The sequence below is a fragment of the Bombyx mori genome, chromosome 6, assembly GCF_030269925.1.
Source record: "Bombyx mori chromosome 6, ASM3026992v2".
NCBI classification, from domain to species: Eukaryota; Metazoa; Arthropoda; class Insecta; order Lepidoptera; family Bombycidae; genus Bombyx; species Bombyx mori.
Genome location: NC_085112.1, coordinates 12,271,060 through 12,291,305, shown reverse-complemented (window position 1 = coordinate 12,291,305; position 20,246 = coordinate 12,271,060). Strand labels below are relative to the sequence as shown.

At 36.5% G+C, this 20,246-nt stretch overlaps 2 protein-coding genes across 6 annotated transcripts in view; one reads left to right on the top strand and one right to left on the bottom strand.

Moving 5' to 3' along the window:
* LOC105843010 (uncharacterized) overlaps positions 1 to 11,794 on the top strand; it is a 39,886-nt gene extending 28,092 nt beyond the window's left edge. For all 5 annotated transcript variants that reach the window (XM_012697852.4, XM_012697850.4, XM_062669149.1 and 2 more), the window contains 3 exons: positions 5,537 to 5,757; positions 6,399 to 10,494; positions 10,573 to 11,794. In XM_012697852.4, coding sequence (XP_012553306.2) covers positions 5,537 to 5,757; positions 6,399 to 10,494; positions 10,573 to 11,522 — 5,267 coding nt within the window. In that variant the 3' untranslated portion in view covers positions 11,523 to 11,794. The remainder of the gene's footprint in view (positions 1 to 5,536; positions 5,758 to 6,398; positions 10,495 to 10,572) is intronic.
* Positions 11,795 to 11,958: 164 nt separating this feature from the next.
* Positions 11,959 to 19,255, bottom strand: LOC101739577 (vacuolar protein sorting-associated protein 72 homolog). Its single transcript, XM_004923483.5, has 9 exons — positions 18,969 to 19,255; positions 17,895 to 18,018; positions 17,425 to 17,560; positions 16,906 to 17,082; positions 15,767 to 15,842; positions 14,620 to 14,723; positions 13,969 to 14,122; positions 13,482 to 13,640; positions 11,959 to 12,757 (listed from the first exon to the last, which is right to left on the bottom strand). The coding sequence occupies exons 1-9, from the start codon at positions 19,097 to 19,099 to the stop codon at positions 12,565 to 12,567; spliced, it is 1,254 nt and encodes a 417-aa protein (XP_004923540.1). The 5' UTR covers positions 19,100 to 19,255; the 3' UTR covers positions 11,959 to 12,564.
* Between the last annotated feature and the right edge of the window lie 991 nt (positions 19,256 to 20,246).

The window sequence follows — 20,246 nt, the reverse complement described above, 5'->3', positions numbered from 1 at the left end:
CATCATTTTGTTTGGTGCTGATATCCGATGTGCTGTGTAAACTATTTATATTACTTTATTAATTTTTTTTTTTATTGCCCTGTCAGGCAGACGAGCGTACGGCCCACCTGATGGTGAGTGGTTACCATCGCCCATGGACTTCAGCAATGCCAGGGGCAGAGCCAAGCCGCTGCCTACCGCAAAATAATTGACATTTTATTTATGTTTTTGATATCTGTTCTTAACATTCTTTTTGTCGTTTGTAATTAAATTTTTTGATGAGCGCTACTCATCGCTCGAGTGCAAAGGGCAATTCGTGTACATACATATCTAAATAATAGTTTAAAACTATCTGTTAGGCTAGAAAATTTAACAGAACACGATTCTCCATCTGTCCTTTTAATTTACTGACCACATCGGTGTCTGGTTCCAATCTTATTACTCAATTCGTTCCGAATTTATACTATAAAATCAAATTTAGAATCATTTATTTTAGCTTTGACGTCGAACGCTCTTATGGAATGTCAAATTAATCTCTGCCATCGATTCCAAAATAAGTCAGTCCTGAGTAGATTCGGCAAAACAAACTCAGCGGACTTGTTTTTTTTCTTAAAGATTTTTTATGAATGGGGGATTTACTGGTGGCCTGGAGGCCTTTCCAGTTTCACCGGGATAGGTGGGCGAGCAAAGGCTCAACCAGGAGGGGTGGGATTTGCTAGCAGCTGCCCCAGCGCCTCCAAAGGAAACCTAATAAGTCAAGGACAGCTGCTTCACGAGTGAATCTTCTCCGGATCGGAATCGCGACCTACTGAGAAGATCCGGCGAGAAACTCAGCGGGCTGATGTTTAGGTTAGGTTGCACGTCAAACTCTTTGCCGAGTTCAACGATTACGGTTACTGGGGTCCCTAAGCCTGCTCCTAGTGTTAGAACTGAAGGTGTCTAATGTAAGAGATATTGGATCTGATGGATGCGTAAGGTCTAGGGCGTCGACGATGACTGGTTCCTGCATGGACTTCATGTGTTTTCCGATTAATTCGAGGCCCAGGTCGTTGTGCAGGACAATATTCCTCACGAACCACGGAACTCCAACGGCTGACCAGCAAAAGCGGGATTGTAGGGATTGGAAAGTGTATGCTGGCGCGTGAGCGAAGCCCACGCACACGCAATTCATGACGGGCCTGCAAGTTTTGTAAAGTATCACCTTGTTCCGAAGGTACATTTTACTCCGCTTACAGATCATGGGGTAAAGTTTGCCGAGAATAAACGACGCATAGTCGCGGACTGATTTTATATGCGGGCGGAGTGTCATGGATGCATCCAGGGTTACTCCCAGGTACATGACCTCCTAGCCCAGGGAATAAATAGATACGGAGTGACCGAAAAGTACCATCGGGGGTGTGAGATTTCTCCTTCTAATGCGGGAGGAAATTCGTGTAGAGTTTCCCCTTTGAAATAGCACCGCTGTGCTTTTCGCTGCGTTGATGTCTATGTGCTATTTTCGAGACCACTGAGTTACGGCTTACGAGGGTTGCAGCTGCCCTCTGGAGTTTACTCGCGCTTAGTAAACGAGTAACTCGAGTAGTAAACGGTTGTGTCGTCAGCGAATAATGGTAACTGGGTCGGCGGCAACCAGGGAATGTCGTTAATAAATAAACTAAATAGGAACGGCGAAGAATTATTATATAAATATAGAGTCGGTAGGAAAAATATATACTTTTCGTTTTTCACACATTAGTGGTTGCTGTACATGCGTAATGTACATTGTGCATTACGTCTCAGAATGAAATAAGTTTACCACTTTTTTTATTCACCAATACTATCTTAAAGAGTTTTGATATTTGGACTTAAATGAGAAGCCAATGACAACAAAATTCTAATTGTCTAACGGAAAATGAATTATTATTCTTACCAAATTTGTCAAACACATTTAAGCATTTCAGTGAATTCACACGCAATCAATCACGTTTGAAAATTACAGTTATTTCATTTATAAATCGAGCGACACTCTCGCATGCTCATACCGTACCGCTTACGCAAGACTTTTAAATTCTAACAACGTAACCATCTTCGTTGTCGTAATGAAGTCATTATAAATTCTGACAACAAAATTCATAATCCCCCTCCCACCGCTTCTGTACTACAATTATTTGAAGAACTAATAGTGATTAGTACTTCAAATAATTGTATAAGTAATAATCGTACAAGAGCATGAAATCGTTGCCATATCTTCTATAAATACATAGGTACACTATAAGCAAATAAGCTAATGCAGTAAATGCATTTAAATTCTCTTGCACTTAAGTCGTCGTGTCCTAAAGGACGTCCGGTGCATTCGTGTTGAGCGATGCACCGGTGTTCGAATCCCAGGCGGGTACCAATTTTTCTAATGAAATACGTACTTAACAAATGCTCACGCTTGACTTCCACGGTGAAGGAATAACATCGTATAATAAAAATCAAACCATCAAAATTATAATTTGCGTAGGACCTTTTGTGAGTCCGCACGGGTAGGTACCACCGCCCTGTCTATTTCTGCCGTGAAGCAGTAATGCGTTTCGGTTTGAAGGGCGGGGCAGCCGTTGTAACTTTACTGAGATCTTAGAACTCATATCTCACGGTGGGTGGCGGCATTTACGTTGTGGATGTCTACGGGCTCCGGTAACCACTTAAGACCAGGTCGGCTCGTCCACCCATCTATGCAATAAAAAAAATAAAACATCGTCTCTACTATCAACAACTAACAACCAACAGATATTTGTAAAGAAAATTCTGTACGTTTAACCACTTGTGTTACTTTAATTAATATCCTCCAGTTTTTAATTCACGTTTAATAGATAATCAAGTCGGAATTTTATCTTTGGTCACGGTACAGTAAGAAAATGTAAACAATGATGCTTTCGGCTAACTTCATCGAGGCTGTTGTGTGTTTCATTTGAAACTCTAAATATTTGTTAATTTGAACTACTATTTAAGGCAGTTTGAGTTTGTGTTCTAATCTCTACGAAAACCAAACTGGTTCTAAACTTAGAATGACATATCCAAACTGTCGTGAAGCAGCTAAATCTAACGGTTTTGGCATTAAGGCACATTATTCTATAAGCGTACTGTGTGTCTTACGTCAAAATCACAATGTATGCTTACATTTCTAACAATATCTATCGATACGTCCGTTGGAGTGACAGAAGACTAGGCGTTATCTTGATACAAATACTTGTTCTTTTGAGAGTTATCGCGGCTTTGCATTAGGGTCGGCATATAACACTTTTTTTTTTTTTATTGCTTAGATTGGTGGACGAGCTCACAGCCCACCTGGTGTTAAGTGGTTACTGGAGCCCATAGACATCTAAAACGTAAATGCGCCACCCATCTTGAGATATAAGTTCTAAGGTCTCAGTATAGTTACAACGGCTACCCCACCCTTCAAATCGAAACGCATTACTGCTTCACGGCAGAAATAGGCAGGGCGGTGGTACCTACCCGTGCGGACTCACAAGAGGTCCTACCACCACACATGTCAACTCTCGGCGACTCTACGTTAAAGATGTGTTATGATCACGCGCAGTTTGAGACTACCGCCCTATTACCTGCTACAACGAAGCATTCATTACCGCACGAAGGATAGATAGCTGTTACAAACTATTTGGGTCGAATTTTCAACCTAAGGTAATAGAAAACACTTTTTTTTCCTATTTATGAATACAAGACGATTCCCGAATAAGATTTGATGTTATAGGTCATCATAAATCTATATATAAGCAAGAGCAGACCAGACTTAGAACAGAAACGTTAAAATATTTAGAAATAGTTTTTTATGATATAACAATATGCACATACGTACGTTTGGTCAAATGAAGCCCAGAATTTCTTGCTGATTCTCCTTCCAATGCTTTCCAATGCAATGCAAAGCTCCAATCCGTGTTAAAGTCTTAAGCATTTAAAAGGAGCTTGTAAGACAAATGGGAAAAAAAAATTTTTTTAAGCCGCTGTTTTGAAATCGTCCTAGCCAGAAAGAAATGACTTAGGTACTTATTACAGACGAGGCGATTATGCCGATATTCAATGGAGGCAGATCCACGTTTTTTAAGTACATACGTATATTTAACTCAATAATATGTACATACACAACGGCTTTTACGGTTAAGGTACACAGCACGCACACACACACGATCGATATAAAATTACTTAATATTTGTCATGAAGCCAACACTAACCACAGGTAATGAGCGAGCAACTTTAAATGCAAACCAACCGCAATTTTTAATATTTTATAATAGTAAAATCAAAACACAAGATAGAGCAGGTCCAGGACTTTTTATCGTTTCATTGTCGTTTACACGAGATAATTTTCAGTAAAACAAAGAAATAATATAGGTACACGAAATATTCTATTGTCCGTAATAATTAGTGAGATTAATCCCACCCAGCACACATAGATAAATATCGTTCTGGGAAATTTATGACTGCGTTGTAGGTACGCACTCCTTTTGTTGTTTTAATCTTGACCTTAATCTGAAGAGTAAAATTTAACGTCAAACCGTCTTCAAAGTTAAAGGTAGGACGTCTTGGAGTCCACACGGGTAGGTACCATCACCCTGCCTATTTCGGGAAGCAGTTGTACTGTTAAAACCTTAGAACTCTTGTCTCAAGGTGAATTTTACGTTTTACGGCGGCGGGTTTTACGTTGGAGATGTCTATGGGCTCCAGTAACCACTTAACACCAGGTGGGCTGTGAGGTCGCACATCCATCTAAGCAATAAAATAAAAAAAAACATAAACTGGTGGCAGGACCTCTTGTGAGTCCACACGGGTAGGTACCACCATCCCACCTACTTCTGCCATGAAGCAGTCTTGCGTTTCGGTTTGAAGGGTTGGGCAGTCGTTGTAACTATACTTAGTAATCGGTCTATAGGATCAGGTATGCCTAAACCATTATTGACTACCTAATTGCTAATTATATATCATAGTAAATCTAAAGCTGTCTATTTACACGATGTGTTTAAGTTACAATGCAATTTTTACCCAAACGTTTAGTACAAAGTTACCTCGAGTTTCGTTTGTAAAATAATTTGATAAAATTCTACACGAATATATTCGAAGGTACGAGCTAGTCATCTTGTGCTAGTACCATATTTTCCCCAGAAACTGTCATTTGTATAATATCTTTAACAGCTCATGTCAATACAGGTTATATGAGTCACGTCCTATTGTCTATAGACTCCCGTAACGCTACGGTAAAAAACGAAGTCTTAAAGATGCATACTTCTTATCAACCCACAGACGTTCACTGCTGGACATAGGCCTCCCCCAAGCCTCGCCACAAACACCGGTCCTGCGCTGCCTGCATCCAGCGGATCCCCGCGAACCTCAATATATCGTGTGTCCATCTTGTGGGAGGTCTACCCATGCTACGTCTTCCGGTACGCGGTCGCCACTCAAGAACTTTCTGGCCCCAACGGCTATCCGTTCTACGAGCAATGTGTCCTGCCCACTGCCACTTCAATGTCGCAATCCTTACAATGCCTACTATGTCGTATTAATTATTGATCAACTCTTTCAGTTGTATTCTCGAGTGAAGAACAAAAGCAGGAAGTATTGAGATGGCTCGCAGAAGTCGGACCGGTGAGAGTGGACGACCTGGAAACGGTTTGGAAGCACGGCTGGATCGTCTGCGGCGTCCTTGACGCAGCGCTTCCGGGCTCTTGCGCTGGACATCCTCCAACAAGGCTCTCCTTGCAGCATGCACAATCTATAGCCGACCATTATCTTGGTGTTGAACCTGTAAGTTTTCTATCCAATGTATGTTCTAAGTTTTTTTTATTGCTTAATGGGTGGATGAGCTCACAGCCCACCTGGTGTTAAGTGGTTACTGGAGCTCATAGACATCTACAACGTAAATGCGCCACCTACTTTGAGATATAAGTTCTAAGGTCTCAAGTATAGTTACAACGGCTGCCCCACCCTTCAAACCGAAACGCATACTGCAGAAATAGGCAGGGTGTTGGTACCTACCCGCGCGGACTCACAAGAGGTCCTACCACCGGTATTTACGCAAATTATAATTTTGCGGGTTTGATTTTTATTACACCATGTTATTCCTTCACCGTGGAAGTCAATCGTGAACATTTATTGAGTACGTATTTCATTAGAAAAATTGGTACCCGCCTGAGATTCGAACAATTCTTTCCAATGTATGTTCTAACTGCAATAATTATAGCTTAAAGTCTACTAATGCCCGGCGGCAGATCCAAGCATGTGTAAAATTTAATTCAAAAGCCCTGCTTCAATCTGATATGAAGAAAGATAAAATATGTCATGTCCTCGGGTAGTAGGTACAGATGAAAACTCTCTTGCAAATTAAATCGAAACAAAATTATTATTTCAATCAAATAGGTTAAATATGAAAACTTGGATAATTTCAGGTCTTCTCCCGCCAAGAGCTGGAGTCGAATGACTCGTTGAGCAGACACCAAGAATGGAAGTTAGCTACGTACTTGGACCGCATTCGAGAAGCTCTAAAAAAATTAACACCACCAGTCTCGAAGCCAACGTCACAGAGAACATCACCAGAAACCACCCAAATCACGCTCGATTATGTCGCAAAAGGTTCTGGATTGACGGCTGCCCAAATAAAAAACAAAATGCATTTCAAAATCTACCCAACAGCACAGCAATCATTAGATCCTGGAGAAATAACAGTTCTAATCAGAGGTCCAAAAGACACATACGGGATGACTGTTTTACCCCCGATACTGGGTAAAGCACAGATGATCAGACAAAAATTACTTGGGTTACATTCAAAACAAAATTTCACAGAAAACGCATTACCGTTAACACTGGGCGCAGCTTACTTGAGAAGTTATGGAAAAAACGACATGAACAAAACATATTACATACCGAAAACGAAATACGATATAGAAATAGAGGCAGATACGAGAGGAGATCACATAAAAATAAGCTACACAGTAAATCTCGAAGGGAGATACGAAATATCAATTACAAGCAGAGGTCAAAGTATTGTCGGATCACCATTTGTAATTAAAGCAACACATAATATTATCAGTATCTTAGAAAAAGACAGTTTCCACTTAGAAGACGGCGAAGAAATAGACATAGTTGATGTAAAAAACGATCGAAAAGTAGTCCTTCGAATTGTCGATTTCGTCACCGAAAAGATGCTACTGAGAGAAAACGGCACTTTAGAAAAAATAAGCGACGAGGAGGCAAAACTCTTAATGACAACAGATTCAGAAAATAAGAATCCTCTTGACTTAAGCAAAACGAATAGCTTAAGCACAATAGAAAATAAAGTGACGGGAGAAAACGAAAGTAAATTTAATCAGGTGGCACGTAAAATTTTATGGTTAAATCGAGTATGCAGGAGAATGAACAAGCTAATTGATGAAAAACAATCGATCTTAAAAGATACCACTTATATTCCAACAAGATCCTCCAAAGATATCCCTGACATAGTAAATTCAACGTTCGGCGACAAAAATACAAATCCATTTATAATCGCCAAAAAACAAGATAAATACATCGTGCCTGAGAATATTTCTGTGTCAATACGAACGGAAAAATCTAAACCAATTTATGATGAAATTCACGAAATTGATACGCCTAATACTGATTTACAAATCGGAACCGCAGGAAACAAATCTGAATCGGTTTCTCAGTCTCACAGTGTGAGTAATAGTCCTGACAGTCTCAACGAAAGTGAAAAATTTCAGAATATAGAAGATAGCTCATTGGATAGATTGACTTATTTGATTAATAATCCGTTTGTAGCTCACAAATGTGAAGAAAATTTACTCCAAGATAACGATTTTGGGACCATCGTTATTTCCCAATATGAAACAAATGATTCACAAAACGAAGATATTCAAAATAATTCAATAAAAATAGCAATAAACACTAGCTGTAATTCATCTTTATCACCGAATAGTAATCCGTTTATTGACGACGACTTGAAAGATATGGAACGCCCAAAAACGCCAATTCACAAAATTATATCTGGTGAAGTGACTGATCGAAACGATTCAGTTTATGAAAATCCTAAATCCGAACTAATCCCAGAAGAAATGCTCGGAAATGAGTTCGTTAATCCATTTTTTATGCATCACCACAAAGAAAGTCCTCATTTACAGCTTCCCATTACTGATTTTATCATTGGAGCTCCTGTATCGTTGCCACCAATGATGCGGACTTCATCTCCCGAACCAGAGATGAAATCGTTGATAATAATTCCATCCAGTGAACAAAATATGTTTGATAATAATGTTGAAAATAAACAAGAAGTAATTAACACGCAATATTATACAAATAAAGATGATTGTTCAACTGACAGAAATAAAACTATTACGGAAACATACAATAGTTTTGAGTCGAACTTCACACAAAGTACAGAAACATCCGCAGTATCAAATGAAAGCGAAAAAAATTGTTCATCTTACAAAATCGACGGAACACGGTCAGAAAGAGACACATCTCCGAGAAAAGATTGGGATTCTGCTTACGTTAGTATTGACGATAATAGTAGTTGTCCCGATACCAACAATAACGACAACGTAACATTATATGAAGCTTTAAACAAAGAAAAGATTTCACCTACCAGTGAAAACTTTTTATCCAAGCAAAGAGAAATGGCTAATATGGGACCAGCAGAAAGAGAACTGTGGCAGACATGCTCTGAATTAGGCGGTTCTCAGTTGTCAGAAGTAAAGTCAAATAGGTGGGAAATACAACGACCGACTTTTACACCCATTATTGAAGAAAATGACAGAAGTGTTTCGTCGGGAGCCAAAGCATTGTCTGATTCTCAGAACGCAAACGAAGCTGAATCTATTGCAGTGGCATTTGCTGAACTAAACGACATGTATATGGAATATTTTCCTAAAGCAGAAAGTAGTTCTACAGTAGAAATTGAAGAAAGAATTCAATTTAACGAAAAAACAGATAAGGTAGAACCCCAAGAGAGTAGTGTCAATTCGGCGTCTGTACCTGTATCAGATGTGAAAAGACACGAAAATAAAGTTGAAGGAACGATTTCTGAGGTTCAGTCAAATGCCACTGAATCAGTTTCAGTAAGTCAAAGCCTTCTTGACGAAATTCAAGTCTCTCCCGAGTCTAGTGATAATAATAACATACAAATGAGTAATCAAAAGAAAAACAACATAGTCTTAGAACGCAAGAAATATTGGGATGAGAAAATTCGCCAAATCGAGGCCAATTCACAAGAGACTGTTGCTATGCAGAGAAAGAAACGTGTTTCTACAAAGCAAATGAAACATGACTCTTTGAGTAAGCGAAAGGGTAGACAAATGGTCAAAAATTATTTAAGAGCAGGTGGTTATAGTCATATAAAAAACACTACATCTAACGATAATGCAGGAACAGTAATTGATACTTCAATACCGCAAAGCGTATCCGACGTGGCACAAGAAGAACAATGTCAAACAAAGCTCGTAGATAAATGGAAAAAATATTGGGATGAAAAATTGCAGAAAGAAATAGCCGAATCAGATTCGGTACACATAAAATTGAAAGCTGTTGACGCAACATGCAGCAATCCACAACTACCAGTACCTGAAGAGCATTTAAATACTAACATTAATGAAAATAGACTTAAAAATGAAAATATTGCAAAAACAGAAATGGCAGAAAAAGTTTTTGCTTGTACTCCAACAACGCCCGTAAAACAAGAATTACCAGAAGAAGTGTTCAAGGCTTTCGAAACAAGTCCTAAAAGATTTTTTGGCACATCGCGGAGACAAATTTTAAGTAAGATTGATATATTCTGTGGAAAACACAGTAGTTCTGATGAATCATCGCCAGAGATAATCGAAGCCAATCATGAAAGCGGTTTGGTTTCTAGTCGAATATCGTTGTTCCACAATTTGTCCAACACAGAAGAATTACCTTGGGCGAGGAAAACCAAATCAATGCATAACATTCATCAAAGAAAAGACAACGACAGCGTTGTTGTCTCACCAGACATTAGACCGAAAACTTTAGATGAAAGCAGAATTTGTTCCATGAAGAATGTTCTCGTTCAAAAAGAAAACACTAATATAGATGAAGATAAATTTGAAAATGCTATCCAAAATGAAGAAATAAAATGTTCACGAGTTATTTTGAAAGCCGCAGAACTCAACAAGGAACTACAAAAACGATCGCGATCTGTTGTACAAGAGTATATTACGACCAACGTAACCCCGGACCATAATAAAGACATAGCTTCAGAAACGCCTATCAATTGCGTTAATGAAATCCTCCGAAGGAAATCATTTAGTAAATCCGAAATGGACATTTTCAGTAAAATATCTAAGGATTCTTCTGATGATTATTTAGATAAATACAAGTCTTGTGATGAACTACCAAAAATAAACGTCAAGAACTTCATTTCACTATACGAAACTGTTTCAAAATCCAACATAGAGTCAAAGCCATTCAAAAGAATTTACAAAGCAAATTCCGTAGATTCCGAGAAACTTTTGCGCATGAACAGCACGAATTCGGGTTTGTAGAGTTTTATTAACTTCAGTAACGTTATTGCTACTAATTATTTATCGTTAATTGAATAAATTTTTTCTGTAGATGCTGTTAAGACAACGGATGTGGCAGTAAAGAGAACGGAACGACAAAATATCAGGTTTACTAGTCGACAAAACTCACCGGAATGTTCGCCGCGTAAATTGAAAACCAGAGCACTAAGCGCAGTCAACATAGATAACATAGATAAAGAATTAATTGATATAAAAGTAATCAAGGGACAAGATAAGGAAACGACATACGTCAGCCTTTCCGATATCGAATTAGAAATCGTGGAGAGCAGCCCCGACAAGTCGACTGAATCTACTCCTAAAAAAGAAACAGTCGCAGAGCACGTGGAATACAAAAATCGTTTCAGATTAGCGAAGCAATATTTCCAATCGTTGGAAGAGCTGACGGACGAGAAGAGACCAACAAAACCGAACGAATGTGAAATATTATTAAATAAGCCTATCGAATCTCTTGACACTGATAAACCAAAAAGGCGGAAGAAGAAGTCGAAATCGCTTTCGATGCCTTCATCAGAGTTATCGAAATACTGGAGCGAAATGCAGGGGAACCATACAAACAACAGAAGCGATACGACTACAAAGAAGCTCGTCAAGATCTCAGAGAAATTTAATGTGGAGGACTTATTTTTGGATGTGATGGAAGGGAAACTGAGTCGACAAGGCAGCTTACGGGGCATACCGCATAAGAAAGCGGTGCTGGCAACATTCAGATCAATGGAAAATCTCTCTAACAACCAACTTAATTCATACGATATATCGGAAACGCAATACCAGGACTTCGAAAACCAGAACACTGTTAAAAAAGCCCAAAACTATTTGACAGAGTACCCTTATATACCAACAACGGATCCATCGAAATATCATTCTAGATTAGACGCGAAGGCCTCAGGTCTGATTTCTTTTAAGGAGCTTTTAGGAAAGAAAAAAAGAAGGAATAGCGTGCCTGATTTGAGGCTAGATCCAACATTTTCTGCAGACCTTTAAATAATATATTATGTATTTTAATAGTACCTTACAGATAGTCAATACTCAAGCGTTTTTTTTTAAATAAAAATATATATTATTAGGTTCGCGTTAAAAATCTTTTAACAAAATTGTTATTGAAAATATGCTTTCTTTTTTTTTAGTTGTATAAGTTTTTTTCTTTATTATTGTACAATATGTACAGACATTGAATCTTATGTTAAGTTTTAAGAATTTTATTGTGCCTATTTATTATAACAAATTCAATTTAATAAATTTAATTAAAATAAAAATTTCTTTTATTTATAACGAAGCGACTATTACTGCGCTGATATGATATATATGCGTGATAAAATAATGATATGATAATTTTTTTATATCTAAATATTATATGAATTGATTTTCAAGGTAAATTCAATCAAAAAACCAGATAAAATTATAAATGAAACAATTTACATTTTCCAAAAATGGATTTATTACTTATCAATATTATAATGTACAATTCGTAATTTCTAATTAATCTTATAACATACTTACTAGAATGTTAACATTGCCTACATCATAAACTTTTTAAATGTCCCCAATTTAGTTTCATATCAATGACGAATAGACGAAGAAGATATTCGATACAAAATTTGTTCTAAGCAATTTAATACTGATCATATAAAACATTCTCAAACTTACCAGATAAGGTAATTTAGTTTTTATTTCATAGCGCATATGTGCTGTATTCGGAAAACAACATTTCAGGATATAATCATACCAACAACTTTAAAAATATCATAATTAATGAAGCATTGGAATCTAAATTAGCGTGAATTTGTAGTCTCTTTCCGGTTGTGACCTAAATTCATCAAAATCATGGTGCCTTAGACAAATCTTGTCTAACGTGTCCATAAAATTAAGAAATCGCAACCTCACAGCATTTTATCTTTTTTATTGAACAATCTAAAAGTATTATTACTAATGTCATTGTTAGAAAAAAAAGAGCAACAAATAGAAACAAAGAACATGGCTAGCTAAATAATTTTCGACTCTACTACGAGGGTGTTAAAGTTCAAAATTACTTGATGTGTATTTGTACGTACGAAGACGAGGCATCAGCTCTCCTATGCTGTAACCAGGCGGCCACTTGCGGATCCGATCTATCTCCCCTCGCTTCTAGCTGCTGGTAGTAAGCTTCGCGGATGATTCGGAAGGCATCGACGCTTCTGTAGGGCAGCTTCGTGACCGGATCGATGTAGCGTGCTGGTCTCCTGAAATAATAACAACCGGGGATAAGTCACAGCTGGTCCCAAATAGGGTTGCCTGTAGTGTAGCAACCAGAGTCTGGTATCTTTAAATTTATATATCGGTGCAACCCTGCTATTTAGATAACTAAGATTAGCTAAAGTTAACCGTCTCCTCAATGTTAAAATTGTTAGTTAACGGTTATAAGACCAACGGAACAATTGTATAAGACGGAATTCAGAAAAACAATTAACAAACTACCCGACTGTTCTACTATAAATACCAGTGACTATTGTCGCAAAACACAGTTTGACTCGAGCAGCCGAATGGAGCGGGGCTCTCTGTTGTTATTGTTGTGGAAACACGCATCGAAAATACTAGACTTGTGAGGAATGTTCTCGATAAATCTAGGGATGTCGTATCGACTATAAAAGCGTTGCAGAGATGGCACGCAGTCAGTTAGTAATCAGAACTACTCGAAGCGAAACAGTGAAAGGATCACCTGAAGCGAAGCGGAAGAAGTGAATTAAGAATTTTAAAGTGTTCTGTGAGTGTTTTAAGTGATAAATACAGTTTTAAGTTGTACTTTGGTGGAACATTTATTTATCCCGATCCCCAGCGCGTAACAATACTATACACTTGAGTATGACACCTTCATAATATATATAAGCGTTTAAATAAAGGGCTTAGTTCCCTAAAAATAGGGCCACAAAGTCCCTAAAAGGGAACGAACTATAACCCGATACGTACTTGGTGACGGCACAGAGCATGTGCCTTCGTCTCTTTGGCTGAGCCTTCAAGAAGCAGGCGTTGTAGGCTACATCGTTGATATCATTCTCGAAACTAAGCAAAGTCCTCTCGTAATATTTCACGTTTTTGTGCCTCAGCTTATTTGGTTTTTGTTCTTTACTGAAAAATGAAGTAATAATTCATTTATTATAATCGCGGCGTACCATGGCGGAGGTTTGCGATGATGTATTTTACTGGTGGTAGGACCTCTTGTGAGCCCGCGCGGGTAGGTACCACCACCCTGCCTATTTCTGCCGTGAAGCAGTAATGCGTTTCGGTTTGAAGGGTGGGGCAGCCGTTGTAACTATGCTTGAGACCTTCGAACTTGTATCTCAAGGTGGGTGGCGTATTTACGCTGTAGATGTCTATGGGCTCCAGTAACCACTTAACACCAGGTGGGCTGTGAGCTTGTCCACCCATCTAAGCAATAAAAAAAATCACTACATACATATTAACGCTTTCAATTTTAATTTCATCATCAGGTCCGATCACGTCTATCTCCATTTTAGTTTGAAGGTCTTCGGTCTGCTCTTCCTTTGTCTCAACTCGATCTGTATCGATTTTCTCATCAGGAGCATCCAAATCGGCTTGTGTTAATACACCTGCAATTAAGTTTGTCTCATGAATTTTATTATTTATGTACAGTGTTGTAATAAATAAATAAATTATAATACTGTCATTAGAAAGCTTCATGTGCTAGATCGGAAGTTCGGTTTGCTATTAAAGCATTTATTTATTTATTATAGTTATCTAAATCACGATTTACGAATTAATTTTAAACTTTTTTTTTTTATCTACAATCCACTTTAAAATATTATTTGTTTATTTGTATTAAATGGATTTATTGCTATTTCAAATTAAGGTCTTAAAAAAAAGAAATTCATATTAAGAACTCATAATAATGCCTATATTATTGCCATTTGTTTACTAGATTTTGGGTTATGATTTTTTTCACTCACAATATTCTTATACTTTTAATACTGAATATGAAATAGATAGATAGTTCATCATTTTCTACAATAAAATTGTTGAAGTATTATTGAAATCGGTATATGATCATTAGGGTTCATAAAACAGTGTAAATAATAAATAATCTTACCGTCTTCATTTTTTATGTTATCAGTTATGCTTATGTCCAGTGGCGGCGCACTGTTATCTACTTCGTCACGTTTGAGACACACGGGCACAGCAAATGAATGGTACCTATGAAATTAATTGCATAATGAAAGTTAAAAGTTTACTGATGGTAGGACCTCTTGTGAGTCCTCGCGGGTAGGTACCACCACCCTGCCTATTTCTGCCGTGAAGCAGTAATGCGTTTCGGTTCGAAGGGCCAGGCAGCCGTTGTAACTATACTTGAGACCTCAGAGCTTATATCTCAAGGTATGTGGCGGCATTTACGTCGTAGATGTCTATGGGCTCCAGTAACCATTTAACACCAGGTCGGCTGTGAGCTAGTCCAACAATGTGAGCCATAAAAAAAAAGTTGAACTAATAGTGTTAATATGTCACATCGAGGGGTGAAAGCCAATTTGGTTTAAGCGACATTTCGCTTACTACCCGACATTTATCTTTGTAATTAAAGGTGTGGTTTATTTGGTATCAGCTTCAACAATTCCATATTTTTAATTGAACTTCAATTAAGTCTACTCCAATCAAATAGCTGAAGAAGTCTTTTCTTATATCTATACTAATATATAAATCTACAGTGATTTTTACGGATGTTCCTACTGAACCATGCATCCTATTGACTTGAAACTTTGTATCCATGTAGAAAGTACATGTACTTATTGGATAAGCTAGTATTTATATCGACGCTTGAAAGGCAAACGTGACTAAGCGACAATAACTGCTTTGTACATAAATGATAGGCAATAGCCATATTCGATGCACAAAAAATATATATTTCTAGGTCTATTAAAATCATTTTAATCCTACAGCTAGATTCGTTAAAATATATTTTTTTTTCAGGTATTTCAACTTTAAATTAGTCTACTGTAAAGTTCACGCATTGTCGCTTAGTCACGTTTGCCTTTCAAGCGTCGATATGGTTGGACTCTCTAATAATAATGACAATAAATAATAATGTTAATTTTAAATGCGCAGCGAAGCGGGCGAGTGCGGCTAGTTTTTTATAAATTTTAAACTTTAAATGGCTCTACTGTAAAGTTGCAAAAATGTCGCTTAAACCAAATAAGCCTTTCACCGCTCGACATATATATCAATATATTTAAATGAGTACTTACTTTAGTACGGGTCCAGTTATAGTCTTTTTGATCGGTCTAATCTTCTTGCGTTCTAGTTCGATTTGTTCAAAACGTTCTGAAAACACAACAAATATAATTAAAATACTATGAAACTACAACATACAACAATACATACAACTAAATTAGTTTATATTTTACATCCGTATATACTTACTTATACTGGTGGTAGGACCTCTTGCGAGGCCGCACGGGTAGGTACCACCACGCTGCCTATTTCTGCCGTGAAGCAGTAATGCGTTTCGGTTTGAAGGGTGGGGCAGCCGTTGTAACTACACTGAGACCTTAGAATTTATTTCTCAAGGTGGGTACCGTATTTACGTTGTAGCTGTCTATGGGCTGCAGTAACCACTTAACACCAGGTAGGCTGTGAGCTAGTCCACCAGCCTAAGCAATAAAAAAAAATATGTGTCGTTGGTCCATTTTATGTTAGTTGATTAGTTGATCCTACAGAATTAAAAAAGCTGGTGGATAATTAGTACTGCTTTTTTTGGACATGCTTTAAAGTTTAACTTTCCTAGCTTATAATAGGAAAAATAACTGTATTTAACATACAATGTTGGGCTTTGCTTGTTTCGACAAAGGCAAATAATTCGATATCTTAGAATATTATTATTCTTAGAATTAGATTATAGAAAAAAGAAAAAGACGCCAGCTGAGTTTCTTGCCAGTTCCTCTCAGGACGGAGGCTAGTTTTTGTTAATTGGTGGTAGTTCTTTTTGACGTTCAACAAGTATGTACTTTCATTTATGTTGAATAAAAAATTTTTTTTTTGGTTTTTGTTAATAGTATAAGTCCCTTTATGGGCAATTTTATCAAAATTTTAAAAATATCCTGATTTATGTTCCAAAGTATGAGACAGCTCACAAAACAGAACAAGTTTAGAGAATTCCTGAAGTTGTACTTTAACTTTGCACGAAAATTTTAATTCACGTAATTCTTGCTGGTCATCATGTGGGCATCTTGTGATGCCTACACAACCCTCTGCTTATTCCGGTTTGAAAAACGATACAGCCGTTATAAAATAAAATTGAGATTAAGACCTCGTATTTCAAGGTACTGTTAATTACTATGTCTTGAAGCTCTATCACCCATTCATACAATTAGAAATATATATTCACCTAAACTCTTTAAGTTCTCTTTCTCTGTCTCGACTGCTTCTTCCAACAGCTCTTCCTGGGTCGGCATCTTCTCTTCTACTTTCTTCGGTTTCTTCTTTTTCAGCTCTGACCTGATTTTTATCCTTTGTATTGTCTCGGCAGATTTCATAGCTGTACTTTGTCTTATAGACTTCCGTTCTTCAGTTAAAAAATAGGACTACATTTATTTACATATTATATTATATATACATTTTAGTTGTGAATTCTTTACAGTTCAAACTATTTACATTTTTACTATTTATTCATTTACTATTTTCTTGCAATTGATTCGATTTCAGTTTCTTAGCCAGGTTCATAAAGACTTAAGATATTTATTTTGTATGGTGAGGTTTGAGAGATTTAGCTATGAATCAAATTTCCTTTCTCATACAACACTACTCTTACTACAAAACTTACTGTTACTTAAGCAAAACTTATTGTTTTATTTATTTATAATGACACCAAATAAAGTATATCATTAAAAGAAAAGTTTAAAATTACCTATTGAGGTATCAACAATTTTGTCCACGGCACTTTTGTTTTGTTTTTCAACTTTGTCTTCTATAGATTTATCATCTTTGGATTTTTTGATGACTGTCTTTTTTGATTTTTCATTTAATTTCTTCTTATTGGGGTCCTGAAATATCATTATTGCATTGAGATTTTTATTTGAAATAATGTCTGGGCAGTTCATATTTATAAATATATCTACGCTATTCTATTTCAATGTTTTACAATTTCTGCCTATTTCATACAAGTGTAATATTAGTTTCAATTATAAGATGTGTAGTGCAAAAGGTTACTCAGTTTTATTATTATGACATACAAAACGATTATTGAAAGAATAAACCAAACATACCTGATAATGCTAATCAATAATCATTACAAAATAATATAGGGGACATATCCTGGATGGTGCCTACCACTGAGGATAACTCTATAAAACTCATTGAAGAATATTTTAATTATACCTTATAAGCTTTAGTGCCAACTTTTCTTTTAGCTTTTTCTTCAACTTCCTGGTCAGACACTGGTTCATCATTCTCATCAATATCAAAATCTGAATCAACTTCATCATCAACTTCCTTTTCTTGTCTAAAATGTTAAAAATTTCAAAGTTAACCACTGAACATTTTAATGCAAGGGTCAAGTAAATTCATTAACTATTTTATTAGGCTATAATATATACTTTATACTATATATTAACAACTTTTTCCCTACCTATTCACATGTTCTACTTTTCTTCTATTTTTATTATTCTATTCACATCTGCCTAAGAACTATGCAAATGGATGAATTTGATTCAAGCCCTACTACACTCCACCAGAGGGTAATAGGAAAGAAGAAAGAAAAAATTCACTTGTAAGTTAAGAGTCTATTCCAGCTTCTCGCAGACTAGTAGATAAGCTCACAGGCTCAACCTTAAAGAATTTACTAACACTAACTCTGGCAAGAGTAATACTTTGCAGATTCTACCACCAGATTGGAATCGCAAACCACTAAGAATATCCAAAATATATCAAATATTTATTTGGTGCCAGTAAATTTGCTTGTTTCCGTAGCTTATTTTTTCTCTATAGGATTAACTTTGTTAATGTAACTCTGCCATTATTATTTTAACATTTTTTTATGATTTAATCATAGTTTTATAGGATATTATGGATCAAAAAAATTGAACAAATGTTTATATACAATATGTTAGACGGAGGCAATGAGACAGCAGCTAACATTTTGCTGGAATGTGCTGAATTTGCAGACTACTTGACAAAATATCTTACGACCTTATGATTAACAACAAGAAGTGATTGATTGCCTTACTGGAAAAGCATGATTCTCAGAAGTGAGAGTTTCCGCTATATGTCGAAGCCCTTTGTCTTGTACTTTCAGAGACTAGCTAGATAGCAGCGGAAAAAATCTAAGTAACTCATCAGCCCACATTTCTACTCGCAAGTACCTTTCAGGGAGTGTCGTTTAGGCTCGGTTCTCCGAAACCAAAAGCTTAATAGATTCAACGTATATTCTATGAATACTATGATATTACATACTGATATTCTACGTCCTCTTCAACATCATTAAACCCTCCGTATGTTGTTTTGTAAAAATCATCCTCTTCCTCCTCGTCAAGGAGTTTAGCCATACGATTTCCAGCGTTTGATCTTCGTGCCCGTTGAGCCATTTTGTAAAACAGCTCGAATTTTGTTAATATAGAATTTTAAGGAATCAGTTTCAGTCAAGAAGTTCATAAATGTTGTTAATAAAAACAAAATTTTGTTTGTTACTATTAAAAATCAAAATTTGACATTCACAGTATGTTTACTCGATTTCTCTGATAGTATTGTTAAAGGGAACAACAATCATACAGCCAAACTTATAAAAAGACAGTGACAAATTTAGATTTAACTGTGGTGGATTGAAGATGTATCTACAGCACTGAAGTCTATGATCTACAGCCACTGTCAGTCTTATATACATTAGTAGGTACACATACCTATTTAAATAGTATATGGTAGATATATAGATACAAAGCCCGCTAAAACTAACACGTAGAATTATTATTTTATTATTTTAACCGCAAATGTTGTAGGTAACATAATTAATTAGACTTAAATACAAGCTACGTAGTACGTAATCGCGTTTTTTAATTATGCATCAGCATGTACGACAGGTCCTCAAAAATCTTTAAAGATATTTTACCAATTTGTATTTGCTTTTTATTGAGTTTGTATTGAAACAATACACACAAAAAAAATTTTTTTTCGTAGCCTTTCTCATAATCGTAGGAAATAATATGTATTTGCCTAAGAAGTTCCTGTTCGTGAGAACTGGCCATTTGAAATGCAATTTTTGTATGACTGGCAATAAATACTAATTTAAATAAATAGATAATATTTTGAAATTCAGTCAATTGTTTATTCCCTAATGTTTTATTTTTACTATTTGTATCTTTTCAATAATGTAGATACCGTAAAAATATGAGTAATTATGGAATAAAAGATCCATCGCGGTGGCACTGCCGCCCAAACGGCTCACAACATTTAAAACTGAATACACAACTCGTTATTGGTTTAAACGAGTCAGCCATCGAAATTTTGATCTAAAAAAAATATATTCATCTCTCTCTCCCTCTCGTCATTACCCGAAAACTAAAATCAATAACGACAAAGTAGACAAAGGCAATAGTGGAAGCTGACGTGAAGCGTCTTTCAACGTTGTAGCCCAAGAGCCCGTGGACTCTACCTGTATGTATTTGACCAGACCTGAATTTTCGTACATTGAGACCCCTATACCTACCATGCATGAGGTGGGGACTCACTAAGCTCAAA